The sequence below is a fragment of the Piliocolobus tephrosceles genome, chromosome 13 (genome assembly GCF_002776525.5).
Source record: "Piliocolobus tephrosceles isolate RC106 chromosome 13, ASM277652v3, whole genome shotgun sequence".
Taxonomy (NCBI): domain Eukaryota; kingdom Metazoa; phylum Chordata; class Mammalia; order Primates; family Cercopithecidae; genus Piliocolobus; species Piliocolobus tephrosceles.
Genome location: NC_045446.1, coordinates 58,269,798 through 58,295,733, shown reverse-complemented (window position 1 = coordinate 58,295,733; position 25,936 = coordinate 58,269,798). Strand labels below are relative to the sequence as shown.

Genomic DNA, 25,936 nt, shown 5'->3' with positions numbered 1-25,936 from the left:
AGGCAGGTTGGTGGGGACCTCAACACTCCACATCAGCACCTTCCTCGCCCTCACCCTCAACCAAACTCTCACCAGTGCTTGAGTGCAGCCGGAAGTGTCCGTCCCCGCCAGATGCCAGCCGATAGGACACGCGTGCGGCCTCGCCCAGGTCCGGGTCCCGGGCTACCACGTGCAGTGCCGCGGGCCCAGGCGGCTGGTCCTCTGGGAGGCGCACGCGTGAGGGCGAGGCGAAGACAGGCGCGTTGTCATTCTCATCCGTGACGAAGACGCGCGCAGAAACGCGCGCTGCACGGCGGCGGCTGGCGTTGGCTGGCCGATCGGTGGCTTCCACCAGCAGCAGCAGCGCGGGAGTGGTCTCTCGGTCCAGGCCGCGCGGAGCGCTGAGCGCCCCGGTGCGCGCGTCCAGGCGAAGCGCCGGCACGGGCGGCTCCTGGCGCAGCAGGCGGTAGCGCACGTCACTATTGGGGCCGGGGCCGTCGGCGTCCGACGCGCGGAAAGTGTACAGCGCTGCGCCGGGCTCCGGGTTCTCGGGCAGCGCCAGCGCCAGCGGATCGCGCGCGAAGGCGGGCGCATGCTCATTCTCGTCCTGCACGCGCACCTGCACTCGCAGCAGCCGCGCTCCAGCGCCTCCCGGCCCCTCAGCGCGTACCGTGAGCGCGCGCCACGGTGGGCCTGCTTCGAAGTCCAGAGGCCGCGCCAGGTACAAGCGCCCTGAGGCCGCATCCAGCGCGAAGGTGCCCTCGGGATCGGCACCGCCCACCAGTGTGTAGGTGAGTGCGCCCAAACCCGCGGGCTCTGGCGATGCCACCGAGCCCAACAGAGAGCCGGGCCGCAGCCCCTCAGCTGCTGTCACCGTCAGCACGACAGGCACTGGTGCGGCTGGGTCCCGCTCTGCGAGATCTGGGGGCGGCTCGGCCAAGCGAGCTGAGGGAAGCACCTGTTGTGGACCGGGGAGGAAGAACAGAATTGTGAGGGCCAGTGTAAAAGGAGATCTGGGCTGGATTCCCAGGTGGTAGGAAAGAGTGGTCAGAGTAACCTTACTACTACTGGAGCCCAAGGACTCCCATGAAGCTGGAGCTACTGAAGGGGACCTACAGCGGTAGCCAAGGGGAGGTGGGCAGACTGTGGGAAGGGCAGCCATACCTGCACCAGCAGCTGGAGGCTGGCACTTCGAGGAGGGCTGCCTTGGTCGTGAGCACTCAGTGTCAGCACATAGTGGGGCCGCTCTGCTCGGATCAGGGGAGCTGCAGTGAGCAGCTCCCCTGAGTGAGGGTTCAGAGAGAAAAGTTCTGAGCCGGGACCTGGGGACAGGCAGAGGAAGATGAGGGCTTGGGGCCCAGAGTTGGGCAGGCCATGAGGGCATGCCATCACCCACCAATTCTCTTCTCGCCACTCCCATACCAGTTAGCGTGTACAAGATGGTCCCATTCTCCCCTTCATCTGGATCCTTCGCTTGCAGAGTCGTCACCAGTGTTCCTGGAGGCACGCGGTCTGGTACCTGTGGGAACACAACTCCCCTAGTTGTCTCTTTCCTGTTCTTCAGACAACTCAGGATAAAGCTTCCCTCACCTGTGGGCAGGCAGAACCTCTTTTCGGCTCTCACACCCGATCCAGGAGGCAGCCTCTTACCTATGTCTACAGCTCTATGGGGAGATCCCTACTCCCTCTCACACTTTTCAGGACAAAGTCCTGCCACTTCACATACCTGTATAGGGAGGCCACCAGCAGCAGCTCCTGAAGCCTGCAGGAAGGTGGGGCTGTTGTCGTTGAGGTCAAGCACTGCAACATGCACAGTGCCTGTGGTGCTGTGGGATGGACTCCCTCCATCCTGCACCTGCACCAGGAGCTGATAGGTGCTTTGTTGTTCACGGTCCAGGGTTTGGAGTGTGGTCACTTCTCCTGGGAGTGCAAGAAGGGGATCAGGTACGAGATATTTAGGGATGCAGAGCCTGAGGCCTGCACCTAAGAAGCTGGGGTTTGGGGAGTGGGGGAGGGAATGCCAGGGCTAAACCCTCATTCTCAGGGGTGAGATGGGAGCTGGGGGTTGGGAATACTGTCTGGATGTTCACCAGGCTGGGGATAAGGTTATGGGGTCTCAGGATTTGGGTCTCTGTGCTCACCAGTCTGAGGATGGATGCGGAAGGCCTTGCTGTCTTCAGACAGTTGTTGCAGGCTGTAGGTCAGACGTCCATTGGGTCCCGAGTCTCGGTCAGTGGCAAAGACTCGGCCCACGCTGGTCCCTGGGGGCTGGTTCTCAGCCACAGCCAGGAAGGTGGGATCCTCAGATAAGCGGGGACTGTGTTCATTCTGGTTGAGGATGCTGACCCTCACAGTGGCTGTGCCTGTCTGCTGCCCCAACTCAGCTTTGGACCCAGACACTGCCATTACCTTCAGTATGTACAACTCCTGGGCCTCACGGTCCAGCGCTGCCCGCACCCATAGCCACCCACTCTGTGGCTCCAGGCCAAAGGGGCTACTTGCTCCCTCTGCTGCAAGGTGATAGGTGACAGGGCCCCCATCTGGTGCTTGGGCCTGCACTTGCAGGACCTGAGTTCCAGGGGTGGTGCCTGAGGGCAGGTCCACACGGTAGGTAGGGCTGTCGAATTGGGGAGCCAACCCACGGGTTCCCACATCCTGTACCACCACCCGCAGTCGAAAGTGGCTGATGCATGGTGGGGAGCCCCCATCCCGGGCCTCCAGCTCCAGCTCATGGGCTGGCCCTCCTGAGGGCCCCAGAGGCCTCATAAGCCGTACATGGCCTGTGGTGGGGTCCACGGTGAAGGCTCCACCACCCCCAGCAAGCAGGGTAAACGTGACTCGACTGTTAACACCTGAGTCGGGGTCAAGAGCCCGCAGTGTATAGATGGGAGTCCCTGGGGCAGTGTTTGGTGGTAGCAATACCGTGTCTTCAGGTGCAGGAAAGGCAGGGGAGTTGTCATTCACATCATCCAGCAGCACACGCACCCGAGCTACAGCGAAAGCTGGGGGGACTCCACTGCCTGCTCGCACCTCCAGCTCCAGTACCGGTCCCAGTAGCTCCCGGTCCAGAGGGCGAAGTGTTTGCAACAGCCCCGAAATCGCATCTAGGGAGAAGAGTCCTCGGGGATCCCCACCTGATAGGGAAAGGGTCACAGGAGCCAAGCGACCTAGGGAGGACGAAAACAGGATCAGGAAAAAGTCCCTTATTGAGTCAGGACCCAGATTCTGATCCCAAGAAGGAATGGGCAGTGCCCACACCCATGCCTTTCAAAATATTAGGAGGAGGGGTAGGGGTTGGCAAAGAAGTTGGTTGGCACTGAGGTGACATTCCTGTGCCTCATGAAGCGGTGTGCCTGCACCGTGCCTAAGGAGGTGCTGGGCATTGGTACCAGAGTGTTTTATACTCCGGGGCTATCTGTGCTGTGATACTCTAAGGTACCTTCAGATGGTGCTGGAGGGTTATACTGGGGTATTTGGGTCTGGCACCAAGTGGGTATAAAGCTAAATGATACCTGGTGGGTTGTGTGCCTGGACTATGCCCACACTGGTGCCTGGTGCCACATCCTCTGGCACAGAAAAAACATACTGTAGTTGCTCAAATATGGGTGGTGTGGGGGTTCCAGGCACAATGCTGATGTTCACTCGGGCACTGGGTTCTGTCTGTAGGCCACCTCCATCCTGAGCCCCAATCTCCAGCTGCACCACAGAGTTGGCCCGTCTGGCCAAGGGCCAAGCTACTGTCAACAGCCCTGGGAGGAAGGATAGAAGCAGAAATATATAATGAAACTTACTAGGGCCAGAAAGGTTATGGAAGAGGTGGGTAGGACATCATTTAGGCAGGTGGGGAGGGAGACCTGGGGGAAGGCCCCAGGAATGGGAGGATCCTCACCTGATTGCTCATCCAATGCAAAAAGTGGGGGGCTATTGCCAGCCAGGATATGGTAGGAGAGTCGCCCATGGGACCCCTGGTCAGGGTCATGGGCACGCACCCTCAGCACAGCTGTGCCTGGTGGACTCTGGGCACTTATACTGGCAGCATACTCCCGTGGATAAAACTGAGGAGGGTTGTCGTTCTCGTCTGACAGAAACACCTTCACATATACCATGGACTTGAGGCCTCCCTGGTGGGACATGCAGCCACAGGTCGGGTGAGCCTTGTCTGGCCCCGGTGAGTGCTCTACCCCAACATCCCAACCTACCCATGGTCTACTGACTCACCCCATCCACAGCTGTCACTGTGAAGTCAAAGCTTGAGGGCCCCTGGTCACGGTCCAGGGTCCGGGTTGTGCACACATCACCGCTGTGGGCATCAATGCGGAACGGGGGAGATCCGGAAGACCCAAGTCCAGCACCCAAGGAATAGGAGAGGAGGCCAAATAGGCCACTATCCGCATCTGTGGCTGTCACCTAGGGAGAGACTGGGGTGAATGGTGTCCCCTCTTCTTTGCCTAGTACAGTGCAAGGTACGCAGTAGGTGCTTTACCCGTATTTTTTTTCACTGAGTAAATCGACAGTCTGATCATCCTGCTTTGTAACAAAACCTTCTTTCACACTAAGTTTTATACATTGGGTACACATTAGGCCCTCAATAGTGGGTTAGCTGGTACTGACAACTGTAGCCTGTGACAAAGTGCTCTTTGTGGATATAAGGACCTCAGGGTCATGATATGCTGCAACAGGAAGCTGGAGAGTTCCCCTTTCTCAGCCAGAAAATGTGCTTAGAGAGAAAGCTGGCCAAGGACTTCTGATTGTTGCCCAGACCCTTCATAGAAATGACCTGTGCATTGTTTAGCCTCCTGAGAGACACCGAGACCCTGCCATGGCTGAACCCTGGAAACAGCTTCTGCTCCAACTCTCTACTGTGGCTGTGGGCCCGGATATCCCAGGAGACAGACTTCCCCTGCATCAATCCCGGCAGGCAGCAGTACAGCTGCGGCACCATCTCCAGAAGCTGTTAATGACCTTTGCCCTCTGACTCGCTGCAGGAAGAAAGCAATAAACAGTGGTCCGGGGAAGTTGTCAGGAAGTGACCCAAAAGGCACAGGGGCCACTGATTGGAAATGAGCAAGGCAGAAGTGAATTTCCTGGCCTGCACAACCCCTGCTCAGAGGTTTCACTGCAAATATAGTCTCCTTTTTCAGCAGATTCTCAGCTCAGCATCTCAGTCCGACCTTGGTCAGCTCCCTCTCCCCTTCTGCCCCAAAGCCATAATAAACTTCATCCCTCTCCTCTTGCCCCCATCCCATCCTTTGCTCTCATCAGATGCACTATTTTAAGGAGAAAAGAAAGACATTTATCTGTGAACTCTCTAAACTTCCTACCAGCCTCCAAACTTACTCCATATGCCCATCCCAATCTCCTTCCCAGGTGTACCTCCTGCTTTGACTTTTTAAAACATAAATTATTTATTTAATTTTATTTTTGAGACAGGCTCTCTGTTGCCCAGTCTGGGGTGCAGTGGTGTGATCCTAGCTCACTGCAACTTTGAACTCCTGGGCTCAAGCAATCCTCCTGCCTCAGCCTCCTGAACAACTAGGACTACAGGTGTGCACCACCATGCCTGGCTAGTTTTTTTATTTTTTGCATAGACAGTTTTCAGTATGTTGCCCAGGCTGGTCTCAAACTCCTGGCCTCAGCCAGTCCTTCCACCTTGGCCTCCCAAAGTGCTGAGATTACAGGCGTGAACCACTGTGCCTGGCCTTTATTTATTTTGTAAGACAGGCTCTCACTATGTTGTCCAGGCAGGTCTGGAACTACTGGGCTCAAGTAATCCTCCTGCCTCAGCCTCCCGAGTGGCTTGGATTACAAGGATGCATCACCATGCCCATCTCTCCTGCTGTGACTTCTTGACACTACTTTTCCTGCTCCTCCACCCACTGCTTCCCCCACCACCACTGCCAGTCTTCCTCCATCTCCCCTTATCTGCCTGTTCTTAGACACTGTTCCCTGGAATCTCTCCTTGGCCTCTTCTCACTTCACACACTTCTCAGGGCCTTGTCTTTTACTTCAACCATCGTCTATACTTTCACGATAGACCACTCCTCTGAGATTTCCAGACTTGTACATCCAGATGGCTGCTCAGCACCTCCACTTGGATGTCTCACAGGCACCCTAAATCCAACCAGCCCAAAACTAAACTCATGATCATTCCAAACCTGCTCTAATGATTCTTCCATCCACACAGTTGCTAAAGCCAGAAATCAGTTCTTCCCTTTTTCTCACCTGCTATATCAATCAACCAGGGATTAAGTAAGTCCTCATTAACTCTATTTGTCTGTTCCTCTCCATCACCATTATCACCATTCTGACTTAGGCCTGAGTTGTCCTGAGTTATTGCTCCCCTGCATTATTTTGACTGCCTTCTTATAGAGGTCTGACCCTCTGATCTGTACTCTACACCAGGGTTTCTCAACATTGGCACTACTGACCTTTTGGACCAGATAATGCTTTATTATGGGAGCTGTCAAGTGCATTACACGATGGTTAGCAGCATTCTCAGCCTCTACCCACTAGATGCCAATAGTATACCACCAGTTGTGGTATTTCTGTAGATATTGCTAATATCCCTTCTGGGGGGCAAAGTCTCCCATGGTTATAAACCACTGCTCTACATTGACTACCATTTGCATAAACAAATCTGATAATATTGCTCCTCTACTCAAAATCTTCAGTATTCCCTATAGAAAAAAGCTCAAACCCTCTGACTTGACTGAGCCTCCCTGCACTCTCATCCCCCACCCTCCCATCTCCGGTCTTAACTCCAGATATCCTGAACCCCTAGTAGGCCCTTGAACAAGCTGGGCCCTCCCACACCTCTGTGCACCTCACCTCTGCTTGGAAGCCTTCCCCCATCTGATACTCTCATAAATTGCTCATTCTTTAAGTCTCAACTCAAGGGTCCCTTCTTTCGGGAAAGCACTCATACTGCCTATCTGTACCTCATATATATCCCCAAATGGAAATGTTTTTATTGGAATGAAACTATTTCTTTGCTCATGAATCTCCCCTCCATAAACTCCTTAAGATGAGGGGAGTGATGCTTTCATGACTGTATTCCATGTCTCTAATACAGTGACTGGCACACGGTAGACATTCAATACATTTATACTGAATAAATCAAACATTAAGACTTCTTGTAACGGCCGGGCGCAGTGGCTCAAGCCTGTAATCTCAGCACTTTGGGAGGCCGAGACGGGCAGATCACGAGGTCAGGAGATTGAGACCATCCTGGCTAACACGGTGAAACCCCGTCTCTACTAAAAAATACAAAAAATTAGCCAGGCGAGGTGGCGGGCGCCTGTAGTCCCAGCTACTCGGGAGGCAGAGGCAGGAGAATGGCGTACATCTGGGAGGCGGAGCTTGCAGTGAGCTGAGATCCGGCCACTGCACTCCAGCCCAGGCACAGAGCAAGACTCCGTCTCAAAAAAAAAAAAAAAAAAAAAAAAAAAAAAAAAAAAGACTTCTTGTAACAGTTGTAAACCCCAAATGGTCATTTTTACCCCCCATTCCCTATGGTTACTAATAGTAAAAACTCCAGGAAACCACCTGGAGAGTTGCCCTCTTGCTTCAGGCACTAGTGAGGAGAGAAGTCTGGAAGCCATAGCGCATTGGTCCTGGCCAAGAAGGAGAGTAAACACATGGAAGAGTGGGTGGTGGAGCTGCACAGCAGCAGGCGAGCAAATATGCACAGTCTGGCCAGAGGACAAGAGGTCAGCCAGGCCCAGAGCTAGCCTGGAAGTCTATGTCGTGAGGAGATGTTCAGGAATCTGGTGGAGTTTGGTGACATAAGGACACCAAGCACCAGCCTCCTAAGAGGACTCCCTGCCCTCCCTATCCTCTCTTCTGCAGCCATACTCCACAGTGCAGTCAAAGCAATCTTTCTAAAAGACATATCAGATTTGCTTAGAGTCCTTCACTTGCTCCCTATGATTTTAAAGATAAAGTTGAATTTGTGACCTGGCTCCTATCTACTGTCTTGTCTCATCTCCCCTGACTCTTTCTCATTAGTTTACAGCTGATGCCAGCCTGAACAATACAATCTCCTGAACACGTCCTGGTATTTGTTCAGCAGCTCTTTCCTTAGGCTTGGAGTCTCTGGTCTGCACACTTCATATTATCCATTTGGCAAAGTTTCATTAGTCCTTCAAGGCCCCTCCTCTGGGCTTCCACAGCATTTATATGCCACCTGCTGCAGCACTAGTTACTGATGTGTCTCCCTATCTAGACTGTGACCACCCTGGGAATAGGACTGTCTCTTTTCTTTGTTCTCTGGGCTTAGAACAGTGCCAGGCTTAGAGTATGTAAATAAAATCTTGAACATACGAATGAAGGAACAATCTGTCACACACCTGCTGATCCAATCACCCTTAAAGCCAGATAGCTAACTTAATAAAACCAAACCTGATCATTCCCTTCCCAGATCAAAGAAATTCAGTGAGCTCCTTGAGGTCAGGAGATCAAGACTATCCTGGCTAATACGGTGAAACCCCATCTCTACTGAAAATACAAAAAATTAGGTGGGCGTGGTGGCAGGCTCCTATAGTCCCAGCTACTTAGGACGCTGAGGCAGGAGAATGGTGTCAACCCAGGAGGCGGAGCTTGCAGTGAGCTGAGATTACGCCACTGCACTCCAGCCCGGGTGACAGAGTGAGACTCCGTGTCAAAAAAAAAAAAAAAAACAAAAAAAAAAAAACAAAAACAAAAACAAAAAAAACAACAACAACAACAAAAAAAGAAGTTCAGTGAGCTCTTTTGCTTTCCAAGTAGTCCTAACCCCTCAGTGCTTGGTGTTCAAGGACTTCTGCAGCCTGGTCTCAGAGTGCCTTTCCCGTTTCATGTTCCCTCCACTTTTCCAGGCCTGACTTGCAGCCAGTCTCTGTCTTTCTCAGCCGATCTGGGGTTCCTGCCTCTTCCCCTGAGAGGACTCCCTGCTCTGGATATCGAGATAATTCTTGCTATCTCTCATTCTCATGTCTCATCCAAAGTGTCCTATTAAGGCTCAGCTCTGAGGGCAGGGATAAGGATTTCTTCCAGCACAGCCCAGCACTTGACAAGAAATGGAGGGCCTCATAAATTCTGGTGTCTTCTTTGGGGAACAGAAGCCACATCGGTATGTAGAATCTCCATCTCTGCCCTGCAGAACAGCTTTGAGACTTTCACTTCCTGACAACACAAATCATTTCTCCACTAGATCCAATCTTAATTTCCTCACCTGCCAAGACTATCTGCCTCAGCTCTTGCACCCTGCTTTCTCATCTTCTCATTAACCCTCACCCTCTGCACAGATTTTGGAGCTTACAACATAGGGCAGAACCCTCTAGCATAAGTCACCATCAATAGATGACCTTGTAAGACTTTGTTCCTGCTCTGAGGTCCCCTGTGGCTCTCAGATGCCCCCAACTGTATCTTGCTATGTGCCAGGCCTACCCACCTGAAGGAAGCAAGTTCCAGGCTGGGTTCCCTCAGGCAGCGAGGCATTGTAGAAAGTCCTCTGGAATTGGGGCTCATTATCATTCACGTCTTGCAGGGCCACGTTAACTGTGGCAGAGGAGGCTAGAGGGGGCAGGCCACCATCTGTGGCCACCACAGTCAGCTGTGGCTGAGGTTCCAACTCATAGTCCAGTGAGGCAGCTGTAGTGATAATGCCTGAGGTGGGGTCAATGGAGAACCAGTGGGTGTGGGCGCCAGGGGCTAGGCTGTAAGTGACCTGACCATTGGTGCCTTGGTCAGGATCCCGAGCAGTCACCCGCACTACAAAGCTGCCAGGCAGCGCAACCTCAGGCAGGGGCTCAGGTTGGTAGAACTGGCGGTCAAAGGCAGGTGCGTTGTCGTTGACATCAGTGACGTGCAGCACAAAGGCAGCTTCAGCCCGCAGCGGAGGTGAGCCTGAGTCTGTGGCTGTAACCCTCAAGTTATAGGCATCCCTCTCTTCCCGATCCAGCCGCCGAGCCACACACACCAGATAGATGACACTGTCTTGGGTGCTTAGGGCAAAGTGGCCCTCTCCACCTTCCAGGGACACATTGACATGGGCAAAGTCACCATCATCTGGGTCTGACACAGAGATGCGAGCAACGAGCTGTCCAGGTGGGGCGGCCTCAGACACTTGGGGGGAGCCATCTGCACTAAGAAAGATGACAGTCATGGAAGGCTGATTGTCATTGGCATCTCGCACATGCACAGTCACAAAGGCCGAGCCCAGCTCAGGGTGAGCCCCACCATCTCGTGCTTGCACCACCAGTTCATGGACCCGCCGTTGCTCAAAGTCGAGTGGCCGCTCTAACTGCAGCAGCCCCGTGTGCGCGTCGATGGAGAAGGGTCCGTCACCCTCGCTCTGCCTCCGGTTGATCTCATAAGTCACAGCCCCATTGGCACCAGCATCGGCATCAGATGCGAACACCTGCAAGACAGGACTGCCAGGGGCCAGGCTCTCAGACACCACAGCATGATAGCGGCTCTGATTGAAAGCCGGAGCATGGTCATTGATGTCCAGCAGTGTCACGTCCAGCAGGGTCTGGGCCCTCCGGGGGGGTGAACCACCATCATAGGCCTCCAACTGTAGCATATAGTGTGAGCGGTTCTCTCGGTCCAGTTCCCCAGTAACTACCAGCTCAGGCACTGGGGCCCCATCTGGACCGGGGCGTGTCTCCAGCCGGAAGGTCTCTCCAGCCCCATCACCAGATAGCGCATAGCCCTGGGTTCCCAGATGCCCAGCATCTGCATCACGAGCAGGCTCTAGTGGGTAGCAGGTGCCAAAAGCTGTATGCTCAGGTACCTGCAGGGCAGCCCGAGCCTGTGGGAAGGCTGGAGCATGGTCGTTGATGTCAGCCACTCGCACTGTAACTTCCACGGTGGCACCATCAGGAGTGACTGCAGTGAAGCGGTAGCGGTCCCGCTGCTCACGGTCCAAGACACGGGCTGTACGGACGACCCCACTGTGTTCGTCAATGGCCAGGTCTGTGCCCACACCGCTGCCCTCCTGGGCGGAGATGAAGTACATGAGAGGAGCTGCCGTGCCTGCCGGAAGCCCCGCACTGATGTCCCCAATCAGTGTACCCGCTGGCTGCTCCTCATCAATCTGCAAGTCCAGGCTCCCAGCCTGAGCCCAGGCACCTGGCACCCCAGCTCCCAGCAGCAGCAGCAGCAGCAATGGTAGCAGGAGGCGGGGCCTGGGGCTTTTCATGCCAGGGCAGGAAGGCACAATGCCCGGCTCCTTCTGCATGACAAGGGCAGTCCAGCTGTGCCTTGGGCTCCAGCTCCAGGCCAGGCTCTGGGCCCAGCTTGACCTCAGACTTTGGGTCAGGTCCCACTGGGGCAGTGGCTCCAGCTCAGACTCCTTGACCTGGGAGAAAACAGAAGGAAACAGGTCATGACAGAGGAGGGATCAACAGTCCAGACAACGTGGACAAGGCCACATCAATATTCAGACATGCTCAGCCCCCAGCAGACCCTTGTGCTGACTCACACTCATCTTGGGCCACATGGATCTCTGCCTCAGGACTCTTTGGGGCCACTCCAGTCTTCTCTTTGGCAGATCCCATCCTTTCCTACCCTCAGCAGATCTTTCTGTATCCTATCTTTTTTAGGTCTGAATGCCCACAAACTCTCTTCTTCCTATTTCTAGGCTTAAAAATATGGACATTCTTTTCTCATTTTCTTCTCATCCAGAATTAATACTCACTTCTTCCAGCCTCTATAACCATGTATTTGGTAACCTTTCCTGAACTGTCAACCTTTTCCTCTCTCCTGGAGTTTTCCATCAGTACTACATATGCTCAAGTCTCTCTCTCTCTCCCCACCCCCAACTCTGCTAGAAAGGAATGATGTTGTTCCCTTAGCTCTACTTCCCTACTCCCCTCTCCATTCAATAAGAGATTGAACACCTACAATGTGGAGGCACTGATGATACCACAGTGAAAAAAGGAAACGGTCTCTGGCTTCAGAGAGTGTATAGTCCATGAGTTGAACAAGTAATTACAAGTGTGATAAGAGTTGTGAAGAAGACGTACATAGAGCAAGGAGGAATATAAGAGAAGCAACACAGGCAGGGAGTCAGGGAGTCTGTGTTTTGCTTAGGAAGTGACACTGAAGTTGAGATCTAAATGACTAGGCACTAGCTAGGCAATGGTGGCCAGAGAAGGGGATATAGAAAGGAGAGAAGGACATTCTAGAAGAGTGAGCAGAATGTGGAAAGACTTAGAACCCACAGTCAAGGTGGGGCTCAGAGTGTCTGAGGGTGGGGTGGGGTGGGGGGGCATGTGTGTGAAGCATAGTGCTAGGGGCAGAGGGTATGAAACAAGACAGGGACTTGTAAGCTGCATTAAAGATTCTGACATTATCCTAAAGGCAAATGGAAACCACTAAAGCACTTCAAGGAGGAGTGCCAGAATATGAACTATATTTTGTGAAGATGGCTATTGCAGTCCTTTGGAAAGCAAAGATCATGCAGATCGGACAGTGAGGAGGCACTTATGGGCATCCAGGAGATGACACTGCTTTGATGGTAACTTGGATGAGTGTAAGCAATGAACATGGCAAGAAGTGGATAGGTCTGTGGTGGGGTTCAGGAGGTAGAGAGGCCAGGCCTGCTGACTGCTTGAAGGCAGAGGATGAAGGATTGGGAGAAGTCAAGGATGATGCCCACATTTCTGACCTGAACTACCAGCTGGATAAACGTGTCCTTAACTGCTCAGAAAGAAAAAGAGGCAGGGCAAGGGACCAAAGAGGGGTGGTTCCTCTGGGTCCAAAGGGAGCCAGGGTTTCAAATGATGCTTAAGATCAGGAAGGAAACACCCTAGAGCCCCTTAGTTTAGTGAGTAAGTGAGAGAAGAATCTGTGGATAAGTGAGAGCAAAGACTGAAGATGGGATGTAGTCACCAGAGGGAAGAGGGACATTCAGAAGCTACAGCCCTTTCTGAAAGGTTGTTTCATTTCCCCCATTTTCTCACTTCTCACACTCTCCTCCCTTTATGCAGTGAGGCTTCCTCTCTTGTGACACTGCTGTCACTAAGCTTCCAAACATCTTCATGTTCTACGTTGGCGGCCACCTTTTTATCTTCCTTTTATTGGTCATTCTGGAACACTGAAACACTGATCACTGGCTCCTTAAAATCTCTTCTTAGGTTTCACATTGTGACCCCACCTCTTATTTCCATCATGCTTCCCTGCCCACTCCTCCATCTCCTTTGCAAGTTCTTTTTCCTCTGCCCACTCCTTCACAATTGGTGCTCTTGGGGTTCAGTCCTGGGCAGCGTCTTTTCCCACTCTCCACACTCTGCCTGGGTGATCTTACCCACTCCCATGCCTTCAGTTCAAATGTATCAATCATTTTTTATGTGCCATCTATTTGCTAATGACTTTCCAATCTCCAGCTCCAGCTCTGAAGAGCTCTGGAGACACATGTCCAGCCATATACTGGGCTTTAGTATCCCCAGCCATCACCTCAAACTGCTTCTCCTCCATTCCTATTCCTGTGAATAGGGCCACCATCTATCCAGGTGTCCAACTAGCAGTCCAGAAGCTCTCCTTGTGTCCTTGCTTATCTTCAGTCCTGATTTCCAATTAGTCACGTAAACCCCACCACTTCAACTAGACATGTCTCAGGTCTTTCCTGTTTCTCCTAACTGCCACATCCCAGTCCGAACATCTCTCCTTGTGATTCCTGTAACAGCTCCTCACTGGTCTTCTGCTTCCTGGCTTGGGCCTTCTGATCCATCTCCACCTGACTGGAGATACCCACAAAACTCTCACCAAACCACTCCTGATGAAAGGTTTCCACTGGTTCCCATAACTGACGGCAGAAAACAAATGCCCCTCTACAGAAAGAAAGGCAACCACACAAACTTGTGTCTACAGTGTCAAGAGGTTCATGGACACTAACTAGGCATAGAACTTCTGATCCACAAGATAAAGTCCAACTTCCTTAACATGTCTTCATGATCTGAGCCCTGCCAACTTCTCCACAGTCCCTCACCTTTACTTCCCCCACCATACCTTGCACTCCAACATGAAATCTATTACCATGCTCCTTCCTTGCTGCTTCCTAACTCCTTGCCTTGTATTTGCTACTGTTTTGTCATGAGATAGCCTCTAAAAATCCTCTCCACATAATCACTCCCTCCTGCCCATGCAGAGCCTATTATACACACTACTGGGCTCCCATTACTTTTGGTAAACACTGACAATAAATGGCACAGCAGCCTCAATTTGTTCATGTGTCTGCCCTCTGCACTGGATTGAAGACTCCTTGAGGGCAGTGACAGGTCTTGGTTAGTCTCTTGATTCTCCAGCATTTAGTAGAGTTATAGCAAGAGCAGGCAGCCCGTGCTAAATGAATGGTCAGAGTCTCATGCTTCCACACCATCATACTCACATAACACACTGATAGAGACACATCCATGGTCATGCCAACTGAGACAACATACACAAACACATGTGAGCCCAGGACCCTGAGGCACCTTAGTCAGTCCTGTGACTACACGAATGTGTCCTCAGGTCTTTACAGATTTGCTGTGCTGTAGGACTTCCTTTCCACAAAGAGAGGTGGGCTTCTGACTCCCCTATTTACACTTCTGACCCACCTCCTCTCTCCCATCTGTGTGAAGCAATAAAAAGAGCAGGGGCTTTGGAGCTCGGACTGGGTTTGAGCCCCAGGCTGGGCATTATGTCCGTAATCTGTAAAATGGCTATGGTGACACCTATCCTGTGGGGTTATGTGAAAATCAGAAACAATGTAAGAAAGGAACACAGAGCTGGGTATTTGCTAGACTCTCTTTCATGAATTCCCAGCACCATCCCCTGATAGGCCTCCTCTCTGCCTTCATCCCAGCTTCAGAATGCTGGGGTTGTATGTGTGCCGCATGGAATAACAGGTCAGAGGGATTCAAAACAAGGAGGTCAGGTGAACCCAGGCCTGATTCGAAGAGGGGAGAGGATGAGAGTACAAGGATGGTTCCAGGGCCCAGATCAGGGGTCTAGGCCCAAAGGCTGGGCTAAGGGTCAAGGGGTAAGAATGGCCCTATTGATTTAATCAGTTAGTGGAGAGAAAGCAGTCATGGTTTGGAGGGAGGGAAGATAATAGTGAGGCCAATGTGATTATCATACTCTGTATTATAGTTACCTGTCTTCCTACCCAAACAAGTAGCTGTTTGTCAGCCCAGACTGTATTTTATTCATCTTTGTGTAGCATGGAGCATAGCATATAGTACATGATAAACACGTTTTCTGAATGAAGGAATCTATGAATGGTATGAGATAAATCTCAGGTGAATGATTAGCCTTCAAGAGGAGAGACTCAGGTCCAGGCAGACGCCCTGTATGAAAACAACTCCTTCTCCCAACCTGTGCTCCTTCCACTGCAAACTCTTGCAGAACACTTTCACAGTGGACACACAAAGGTGCACACTCACAAAGTCACAGCCCCATGCACTGCCTGGCACTCCCTTTCTCATGCTGTCAGGCTTACGCAGATGCATTCTCATGCAGGCAGATTCACATGCACACAGGTACATTCAACACATGCTCATACACACGTGCACAGAGGCTTGCTTTAACATATACACAGCCAGCGCACACACACAGAGACTGCTTCCCATATATATGCAGAAGCACATTTTCCACACAGATGAACCTATTCCCTCACGTGGAACCCACCCACACATATGTGCAGGCTTACATAAACACACACAGAGAAATACACACACAGAAAGACACTTTCTCACGGCCCTCACACCAAGAGGTACGTTCACACCCTCTGTTATGCCCCCACATACACACACACACACACCCTCCACATACACAGGCCCAGTGTCACGTATGCACAGACTGACAAGGCGAGCATGCATTCCCACTTGAAGACCCACCCACACGCAGGCATGCTCTCACACATGCTCCTGGGGCACTCGTGGTCAGCTCTGCGGCTGCAGCTGTGACCTCCAGGTCCCTGGGGCCTCTGTCTGGACTGTGCCTCATCACTTCCTGCTGCAAGGCTTCCAGTTCCAAACTCGAACTCCAGACTCTCTCCCGAGACCGTCTCATGCTCGCTCCAGCTCTCCTCTGCACCATCTCCCCAAGTCCGTCCAGTGTTTCTCACTCCTCTTCTCTGAGACTGGCTCCTCCTCCCTGCTCTTGTCTCTTTCCCTATCCAGGTCTGTCCCGTCGCTTCCCCCAGATCTGGCCTGCCCCTCCGTCTTGTCTCTTTCCCAGTATGTGCTGCATCCTGCCTAGATCTGTCTTCTTCCTTCCCCCAAATCTGTCATGGCTCTTCTCCCACCTGATTCTGCCTTGCTACGTGCCCTCACTCTGTCCCCAGTCCTGCTACTTGGTCCTCTGACTCCATCCTGCTTGCTCTCCTCCTCCATCCCCACATCTGGGCCTCTGGAACCACAGCTGGTTCTCATTAGGAAGGGGAGGGGCAAGACTGTTCATTGGGGCCTGAAACGTGATGTCAATTCCCCCTCCCTCACTAACAGAGCCCCCCTCACACCCCCAGCCTGTGTGTCTATAGGACCTGGAAGCAGGGTGAACATGGGAGAGGAAAGAGAGGTGGGCTGGTGGGGAGGAGCAGGGGGACTACAAGGGAAGGGGGTGCTCCAGGAGGAAGCAGAGGAGCGACCCGAGACGCTGAAGGGGAAGCAGGCTGGGGGAGCTGGCACCACCCAGGCCTCTTCCCTCAACTTCCTGTCCCAGGGCCAGCAAGGGGCAGAAAGACAACAGGGGTGAGGAGGGGCGCCACGAAAGGCAGATAGGCTAGAAGTGGAGGAAGAAGAGGGTAGCCTCAGTGAGCAAAGGGGTGAGGATACAGGGCCAGGCATAAAGGAAAGAGGAAGTGGGAAGAGGTTCCGGCAGGGGGGATGACGGGGAGCAAGACTGAGGGAGAGTGACTGTGTATGGCAGAGGAAAAAGGGAGCGGCGCTAACTCAGAAAGGGGAGGTGAGTTGAGGCAGGAACAGCCCCAGCCCCACCGGTGCGTGCTGGGCCAGAGCTGGAGGAAGGAGGAGGGGGCTCAGGAGGGAGGAGGAGACAGCTGACAAATTAGCTTCCCTGGATATCCCTGGGACAGCCCCATAGGACGGTGGCCAGAGCAGTGCCCGGGCCTGGCTCTGTCCCTCCTGAGGACTAGTTCCCAGGAAGTACTCCAGGGAGAGGCTGAGGACAGATGTGAGCAGAAGAGGCAGAGGAAAAGTCTATTTTCTGAGCTTTTATGGTGTGCTGGGCCCTGTGCCAAGCAATTCACAGACAGTATCTCATTTAATCACCATAACAACCCTGTGAGGAAGGAATCCCGGCTTCCATTTTTAAACAAGGAAATTGAGACTCAGAGTGAAACAATTTTCCTGAGTTAACACAGCCTTAATTTGGTCCCAGGACTATGTAGTCTATGTTGCCTGAGATTTCCCTCCTCCTCAGGGAGGAGGGAAAGATGGAGAGAATAAGAAATTACAGGGAAGTTGAGGGGACAGAGTCCTTGGCAGGACAACAGAGGCCTGAAAAGGAAGATAATCTGGAGGAGGGAGGTGAAGAATGAGGCTTCTGGGAGAGTCTGGGTTGGCAGCGGTAAGGCTGAGGATACAGATGTGAGGAGGTGAAGGTGAGAAGACTTGGTCACTGACTCTCCAGGAAGATGAGGGAGTGGAAGGACTCCAGACTGCAGCCTGCCTACCAGGGTTCCAGCCAGGTTACTAAAGTGGTTCCATTCGGACACTGCAGAGGAAAAACCATTTTGGGGGGTGACTGTTGGGATCTCCATGTGGGGATATTCAAGCACAGTTGGGTTTGCAAGCCTGCAGCTTAGCATAGAGACCAGGGTTGGAGATTTGGACGTCATGGGGTAACTGAAAGCTGTGGCCTTAGAGACTCCATCAGATAGAATGTGTAGCGTGAGAAGAGAGTCTTGGACAGAACCCTGAGAACTAGTTACATTAAGCGGCAGGTTGAAGAGATCTTTATTTTTCCTGGGGACAGTATCACAGAAGTTAAGGGAGAAAACATTTCAAAAAAAGAAAGGGATCGATAATGTCCAATGTTGCTGAGAATTCAAGTAAGATAGGGGCTGAGAAGTGGACACCGAATTTAGCAGTGAGGCAGTCTCTAGTGATCATGCAGAAAATTGTGTCAGAAGAGTACTAAGGGTGCAAGCCTCTTGCAGTGGGAAATGAGAAAGAATGGATCAACCAGTAGCTAGCCATAGACCAGACATCAGCACGGATTCATTCACCAATACATGCTTACTACACCCCTAGAACAGGGAGACAATATATCATAGCAAGGCAGGACAGGATAGTGGTTAAGATGCAGACTCCAGGGCCAAGCCAGCTGGATTTGGTTCCCAGTTTCACTTACTGGCTGTGTGACCTTGGGCAAGCCACTTAGTTTCTCAGTGCTTCCATTTCCTCATTTATAAATAAGGACAATAATAATACCTACTACATTGTATTTGGCTGTTAGAGCAGTGTCTGGCACATAGTAAACTTCATACGTATGTGAGCATGAGATATTATTATAGTGGTTAAGAAGGCAGGCTTGACTGTCAGGCTGGAGTTCAAATCCTGACTCGACCACTTAAGCATGAGTCTAGGCAAGTTACTAAACATTCTAAGTGTTAGTTTCCTCTTAAACCTCTGGGGTTTAAAGTGCTTACCTTAAATGGTTGATATGAGAGTTAATGAAATAATTCTAACAATAAACAGAGCACAATGTCCAGCAACAATGAATGCTCATTAAATGTTAGCTGCTGCTGTTGTGTGCCACACACACACAGTAACTCTGCAATGTGTTATTTCAGAGATGAGGAAACTGAGGGCTCAAAGAAGGTAGCAGAGAGATATTTAGAATGATCTAGAATGCAGTTCTGACAGACTCCAAAGCTAGTGCTTTCTATTAGACCACATTGCTGCTCTGCTGGAGGGCTCAGGATGCCCAGATAAAAGGTCATATAACTGGTCAGGCAGCAAAGCAGGGAAGGAGAATGATCAAAGTTCTGTTTTAGGAGAATGCATCTGGCAGTGTGTGCAGGGTGGGTGAGAGGAGGAGGAGCTCAATGTTGAGAAATTGTCAGTCCAGGTAGAGGGTCAGGTGAGCATGGGGGCAGGTGGCAAGAGAGGGGACGGAACATGGAGGATGACTGGAGGCCTCCAGGAGACAAAGAAAAAATGGAGAGGGGAGAGGAGGTCCTAGGGTATGCATGTGAAGTGATTCAATGATAAATCTGTTATTCAACAAATACTTGTTGAAGACTTACCATGTGCCAAATGCCATACTAAGCACTAGAGATAGAAGTGACATGGACAGATCAAGTCCTTTCCTTCATGATGTTCACAGGTAGGGAGACTTGGCAGGGATAGGCAGGGCAGGGTGAGGGAGCTGGGGCACGGGGTAGTGACACTCAGCAAGGTGCCCTAAATTCTGACCCTGACAATCAGGGTCTAGGCTGTAGAAGAGGTCAGTGAGGCCAGAGCTAGCAGAAAAGTTGGAGATGTAGCAACCAGAGATGTCAAAATAGAAGAACAAATTTGGAAAAGTGGGAGGCTGAGGGTAGGACAGCATAGTAGAGGGGCTGAGATGTTAGAAGTAAAATTAACTAAGTTAATAGTTGAACACTTAATAATTTTCCTTCTGAATCCCCAAAACAACTCTCTTAAGGAGATACTACTACCTCCCTTTTCACCTAATGAAAGGGGAGCTCAAAGAAGCTAAGTCATCCAGGCCATAAATAGTGTGGCTGGAAAGTCTAAAGTGTGGCTCCCTCTCCCTTCTTTCTTCTCTTTCCTCCTTCCCTTCTTTCTTTCTCACCATCCATAGAGAGGTGTGTTCTAGGCTCTGAGAGATAACAAGCTTCTTCCATCCAGTAGCTTAGAAAGAGAAAAAAATAACAAGGACATCGCAGCGTACTAAGTGAGCAGAGAAGGGCTTGGAAGTTCCAGGTGGACCTCCTGGAGGAGGTGCCCTCTCACCAGGAGACACAGGGAAATGGAAGCCCCTCCCAAGTGGCAGTGGTTGAAAGTGCCCGGTGTCAGAAGGTTACCTAGGGAAGATGGATACGGGAAGATGAAGGAAGGAGGGTCAGCAGGAAGCTGGGAAGAAGCTGGGAGACAATAGCATGAACCCCTGGGAGGAGCTTTTGCTAGCAGATACCAGGGCATCAGAGAAGAGAGAGTCCAGTCTTGCCTATGTTACCACTGACAGGCAGGACAGGGAAGAGGAAAAAGGTACAAGAATCAAGGAACCTAATATGGGGAGGACTGAGGCCAGGATGCCAGGAGTTGGAGGGCTCAGGGCGGGTGAGTCCGCAAGGTAAAAGGGCATTAAAGGAAGGAGCAGCTTAGGACACCTCTGGGGAAAGAATCCGGTGAGGCACTGTAATGCCTTGTAGCCTGGCACAGCTTCTGTGACAGGTCACAGTTTCTGCTTCTTTCATCCCTTCCCAGAGCCCCAGTAGACACCTGGCTCAATGGATTTGGGTCTGCAAACTTCTGGTACTTCTTAAATATTTGCTAACTGAATGAAAGATAAAGTACAGATAAGGGTGAGGAAGAGGTTTGAGTGAGACGAAGGAAGGATAAGTTGTAGGTGAGGGAAGTGGAAGTGTCTCCAGCAGAGTAAGTGGGTAGTGTGAAAATTTCTTAATTATGTGGGCAGCTCAGACTAGGTGTCAGTCTTCTGAAGAGTGAACGCGGGTGAGGGATGTGCTGTGAGGTACCCATGTATTCATTCATTTTGTTCACAGCCAAGCACCTGTGTGGGACCCTGAGTTACAAAGATGAGTAATATGCACTCTTGCCATCAAGGAGGTCCCAGCGTGGTTTGGGGAGACAAGACAGGGAAGAGGTAATGACAACAATGAAACACAGAGTTCAAGCCTGCCTGGTGGAGTCATTAAAGGCAGGGTTTGAGACCAGATATGAGGAAGGGAAGGGATAAGCCAGGAAGAGAAGGAAGTGAAGGGCCTTTCAGGCAGGCAGAGCAGTATTTGCAAAGGGCCAGACGCATGGAAAAATGTAGTGTCTTTAGTGAACTACAGGAAATTCAATATGGCTGAAACTCAAAATGTGAGGGGGCTAGGGAAATGGGACAGGTGATGAGACTAGGAGGCTTGGGGAGGTCAGGCTATGATCTCATAAGCCTCATTAAAAAGAAAAGATTTTGTTCAAGGAAAATGGAAGCCATTTGAATAATGCTGAGCAGGGAGTGACATAGTTGGATTTGTACTTTAGGAAGCTGTCTATTACTGCAATGAAAAGAATGGATTGAAAGAGGGAAGAGAAGTGTAGAAAGAAAAGTTAGGAGGCTCTTGCAAAAATTCATGTGAAAAGATGGTAGATGAGGGCAACAGCAGAGGTTGATGGAGAAAGGGGATGGGATATCAGAGATTGCTGGAGAGAAGACAGAACCAACAGGTTCCAAGGGATTTTTGGATTATGGGATATGTGGAGAAGGGAATGGTTATAGTTAATTTCTGGGATTCCAGCTTGCAACCTGAGTGGGGATGGTCATTTGAGGGAGGAAGGAATGATGAGATCAGGTTTGCACATGATAAGGGGTCTGCGAGCTATACAGTAAACAGCGGGCATGCAGCAGGTATGCAGAAATGGGGCCTAGAAGAGAGATGTTTGTGAGTCATCAGCCTATAGATGTTAATTAAAGCCTTGCAAAATGAATGAAATTGATTACCTAGAAGTGTGTATACAATGAGACAATAAGAAGGTCCAACCCAGAACTTTAAGGAACAGTGACATTCAGGGGGCATACAAAGGATCCCTCAAAGCAGACTGAGACAGAATAGCTAGGAGGAGCTCCAGGGGAGACATGTACCATACTGTAACTTTCCGCTTATTTGCCTGTTAAATGTTCATGGAATAAAATCATGGCTCAGAAGCCAAACGACAAGAACAACTCAAAGAGAAAAGAATGGTCAATAATGTCAGCTCCTCCCGAGAGGTCAGGCAGTTAAGGACTTTTGAAAAGATCCTCCAGATTGAGCAGAAGAGACGCTACTTTCTCCTAAGGAAAGCAGTTACATTTGAGGGGCAGGCACAAATGGGAAGTGAGGAAGTAGGAACAGCTATATGCAGAAGACTCTTTCACAAAATGTGACAGTGAAGAAAAATGAGGAAGCCTCTTAGCTAATGGGGTATTACAGGGTTAAAGGAAGATAGGAGAGGCTGGAGGATCTTTATGTCCTCCCAGGAGGAATGGGAGAAAGGAAGGAACTGGAGACATGGGAAACACATGGAATAATCACTTGAGTGAGGTCCCTGTGGAAGGGGAAGGGGATGGGATCTGTAACACAGGTAGAGGATTGGCCTTAACTCGAAGAGACACCACTTCATTCTTATAGGGAGGAAGGAGAAAAGATTGAAGAGGATGCAGATAAAATTTGAGGGAGGAGGCAGAAATCTGAGGGAATTCAAACCAGATGGCCTCAATTTCCTCAGTCAGCCAGAAGACCAGGTTGTCCACTCTTAAATCCTTCCTTTCCTTCACCACCCCCACCCCACGTCTGCTTTGTCACTGAGCCCTGCTGATCCCACTGCCTAAAGAGCTCTTGAATCCATCCACTTTCTCCTCTACTGCCACTACTCCAGTTCAGGCCAGTGTTATACCCTCCTGAGTTTCTGCAAGAGCCAACTGTGCTCCTTCTCAGGATCCTTCTCCAGTCGCCTCATGGCAGTCAGAGTGGTATTTCTAAAATGAATCTGATCATATCGCTCCACAGCTTCCAATGATTTGGTAACTCTCCATTATTCTTGGGTTAAATGAATTTCTTTCTGTGGCCTCCTGGACCCTGCATGGTCTAAGCCTCCATTTACCTCTCCCACCGACTCTCTCCCTCTCGTCACCTCATGTTGTAAGTGTCAGGCTCACTGAACTGCTTTATCCCTCACATGCACACTATTTTCCTTTACATGGGCTTTTACATGCTGCTCCCTTGGCTTGGCATATCCTCCACCCACTCCATCCAGTTTAAGTTTAAATGCCACTTCCTTCAGAAAGCCTCTTCTGACTTCCCTATATTGGCCTAGGTTACTCTGCTGTGTGCTGCTATGTTACAACACTCACTTCACAGCCTGTAAGCTCCATGAGAATAGGGACCATGTCCATTTTGTTCATCCTTGTGCTGCCAACTCCTGTCACAATGCCTAGCAGAGTAGGTGCCTAGTATGTGTTTGTTAAATGAATGAATTAGTGTATTGATTAATTAATCTATTGAAAATAATGGTGTGAGGTATGTGGGGTAATGAGTGTGAAGAAAATAGAAAAATTTTCATCTATTTATTTATGAAGGGCCCAGTTGAGGTTGGAATTTTTTAGAAGTATGAATTTATAGAAGCATCCCCTCATGTAGTTGAGAAATCATTCTAGTTAGGGGCAATAATTTAAGGGATGAGTTTGGAAGACAAGGAAACACAGTGGCCAAGGAGTGGTTAAAGGGATGATCCCTCGCATATGAGCTGGAAAGAAAGCACAAAGTCAGAAAGGAACAGAGTAGGAGAAAAAAAAGAAGTCAAGGGCAAGAGGTCATTATGAGGTTAAAGAGTGTGATAGGAGTGAGAACATCTGAAAGCTGGAAGGATATAGGAGGCTGTGGGTAGAGAGGGGAATGCAAGAGTTTAGAATTTTAAAAGTGGAATAGTTCTACAGAGTGGTCCTGGGAGGGAAGAAGAAGGTAACAGGAGCTACAGAGGTCGAGAATCTGTGAGGCTGTGGTGTTGAGGGACACTGAGAAACCATGGCAGGATACACTATCCAAATCTCGAAGTTTTCAGGGAACAAGAGGGTGTGCCTGGGAGATCTGCGTATGAGAAGGGGTGATGGTGTGAGCATGATAAGTTAAACACAGTTTATTCAGCAGGTGGGACAGTTCTTCCTGTGGTGTGCATGTCATCCAAGACTATCTCCTGGGTTTGTACAAGTGGCTGTGTGGTAAGGGCAACTGTGGCACAGCCTCCTGTTAGTGACAGGCCTCTGGGACATCCACTATGTGTGTACAGCTCCAAGGAAGTAAACCTAATAAGATGTGCTGTGACAGTGCTTCCAATGGATGTGGACTGCAGTGACAATGTCTCCTGAGAGGTGCTGGTCTATTTGTTTGTTGCTGGTGACAGTGTCTCTGGAGAGTGTTGGCAGTAACAGTGTCTTCCATGGTATGTGTTGGCCTTGACAATGAGCTGGTGGGAGTATGTTGGTTGCAACATTTCTGCTGTGGGTGTGTGTTGTCATGAGAGCATTTTCCATAGGTGTGTGTTGGCTTGATAGAGTCAGCTGTGGGTGTGTGTTGGTTCTGACTGGGGGTGCTTCCTGGGGGTGGGCTTCCTGGAAGCGTGTGATGGTTGTGAGGGTATCTCTCGAGGATGTGTGTTCCCTGGGACTGTGTCCTCTTGTGGCTTGAGTAGGGCTATGACTGTGTCCCTATGGGTATTTGAGAAGTTGACATAAGCGACAATATTTTTCTGGCCTATGACCTTGTGGCTGTGGGCCCAGCCTGCCACACTGAGTTCATTGTGCTTCTAGACCTCCCTCTCCCCACCCCCTCCACGTGGGACCCACGCCTGTGGTGACCTTGCTCTGTCCCCTGCACGGGATTCTGAGCTGGGTATCCCGGACACAAACTCCCAATTGCTCGAATCTCCCACTGCGAGACCCCCCTGCATCCACCTCAGGCTGTGCCTTCCTCTCCTCTGCTTCTCTGTATTTCTCCGCGCTCAGTTTCTTTGTCTCTGTCTCAGTTGGTCTCTGTCACACACCCATCCTCCACATTCTGACACATGGGCTCCCGCAAAGCGGGCAACACACTCTCACAGGGACTCGCTCACCATGACACACGCTCCTTCTGACCCTCACACCCTCTGAGTGACACGCACATACACATACAGTCAGAGAGACACCCAAGGACACACAACCTCACAGTGACACGCACTGACACACTCCGACGATGCACTGGCACATAACACTGTCGCACCCCACAACCCCGGCGCACGCTCACGCCGCCACCCTCCCCGACTCGATGACACACGCACACAAAGACCCCCAGGCCCTGCCCCCACGCTCACGTTCACGCTCGCCCGGGTCCCGCAGGCCCAGGCCCCCCCCTCCCCCATTGTCTCCGGCTAAGAACAAAGCCCCCGGCTCCGCTGCCGCCGCCGCCGCAGCCCTGGGGAGGCCGGCAGGCAGGGCGGGCGCGGCCGGACGGGCTGGGCGGGCGCGGGCACTGACCTCCGCGCGACTCCGGCTCCCTCGCCCGGTGCTGGGGCGCCGTCCGGCCGCGGTCAGCCCCCTGGGCAGCGCCCGCCCGCGCGGGGCCTGGGGCCGCACATCGTCCGCAGTTGCTGTCTCCGAGGCCCGCGATCCCCTCCCGGCAGCCGCCGTCGGTCCGCGCGCCCTTGGCCGTCGATCGGTCCGTCCGCTGACGCCCGGGCGCCGCCTCCTGCACAGCAGCCCTGCCGAGGATGCGAGCCTCGCCGCCGCGGCCCCGCGGCCCCGCGCCCCCTCCCCTCCCCTCCCCCCGCCCTCCGCTTGGTCACCCGAGCCCCCGCCCCTCCGCCCGCGGAGCCCCCGCCCCCGCCCCCACCCCCACCCCCACCCGCGCTCCGCGCCGTCGTCTCCCGCTTTTCCCCCGGCGCCCGCCCGGCCTCCCTCCGCCCCTCCCCTTCCCGGCCCCAGGCCCCGGCTCCGGATCCGGCCCCAGCGCCGCGCCGCGCCGCGCACCCGTCCCGGTTCCCTTCCCTTCTCCCTGTCACTTCTCCCGTCCTCTCCTCCGATTCGGTTCTCTACGCCCTCTTGTCTCTTCCCCTTCTCTCCGCTCCCTGCTGTTCACCTCCTCCTCTTCCATCTTCTTTCCATCCCCTATTCCCCTCTTCTCCCTCACTGCCCTGGTCTCCCTCTCGCCCCTTCCTTTTCCCAACCGTTATCTCCATTCCCCTCTGCCTTTCTCCCATCCCCTTCTTCTCGCCCCTTCTCCATC

The 25,936-nt window shown here is 51.8% G+C and overlaps 1 protein-coding gene across 1 annotated transcript in view; it reads right to left on the bottom strand.

The window, feature by feature from the left end:
- Positions 1-25,475, bottom strand: part of DCHS1 (dachsous cadherin-related 1) — a 34,094-nt gene extending 8,619 nt beyond the window's left edge. The window contains exons 1-10 of the mRNA XM_023189976.3: positions 25,189-25,475; positions 9,410-11,320; positions 4,198-4,386; positions 3,869-4,100; positions 3,492-3,728; positions 2,121-3,146; positions 1,706-1,899; positions 1,402-1,498; positions 1,144-1,301; positions 73-937 (exon numbers count right to left, since the gene is read on the bottom strand). Of these exons, the coding sequence (XP_023045744.1) occupies positions 73-937; positions 1,144-1,301; positions 1,402-1,498; positions 1,706-1,899; positions 2,121-3,146; positions 3,492-3,728; positions 3,869-4,100; positions 4,198-4,386; positions 9,410-11,200 (4,789 nt within the window). The 5' untranslated portion in view covers positions 11,201-11,320; positions 25,189-25,475. The remainder of the gene's footprint in view (positions 1-72; positions 938-1,143; positions 1,302-1,401; positions 1,499-1,705; positions 1,900-2,120; positions 3,147-3,491; positions 3,729-3,868; positions 4,101-4,197; positions 4,387-9,409; positions 11,321-25,188) is intronic.
- Between the last annotated feature and the right edge of the window lie 461 nt (positions 25,476-25,936).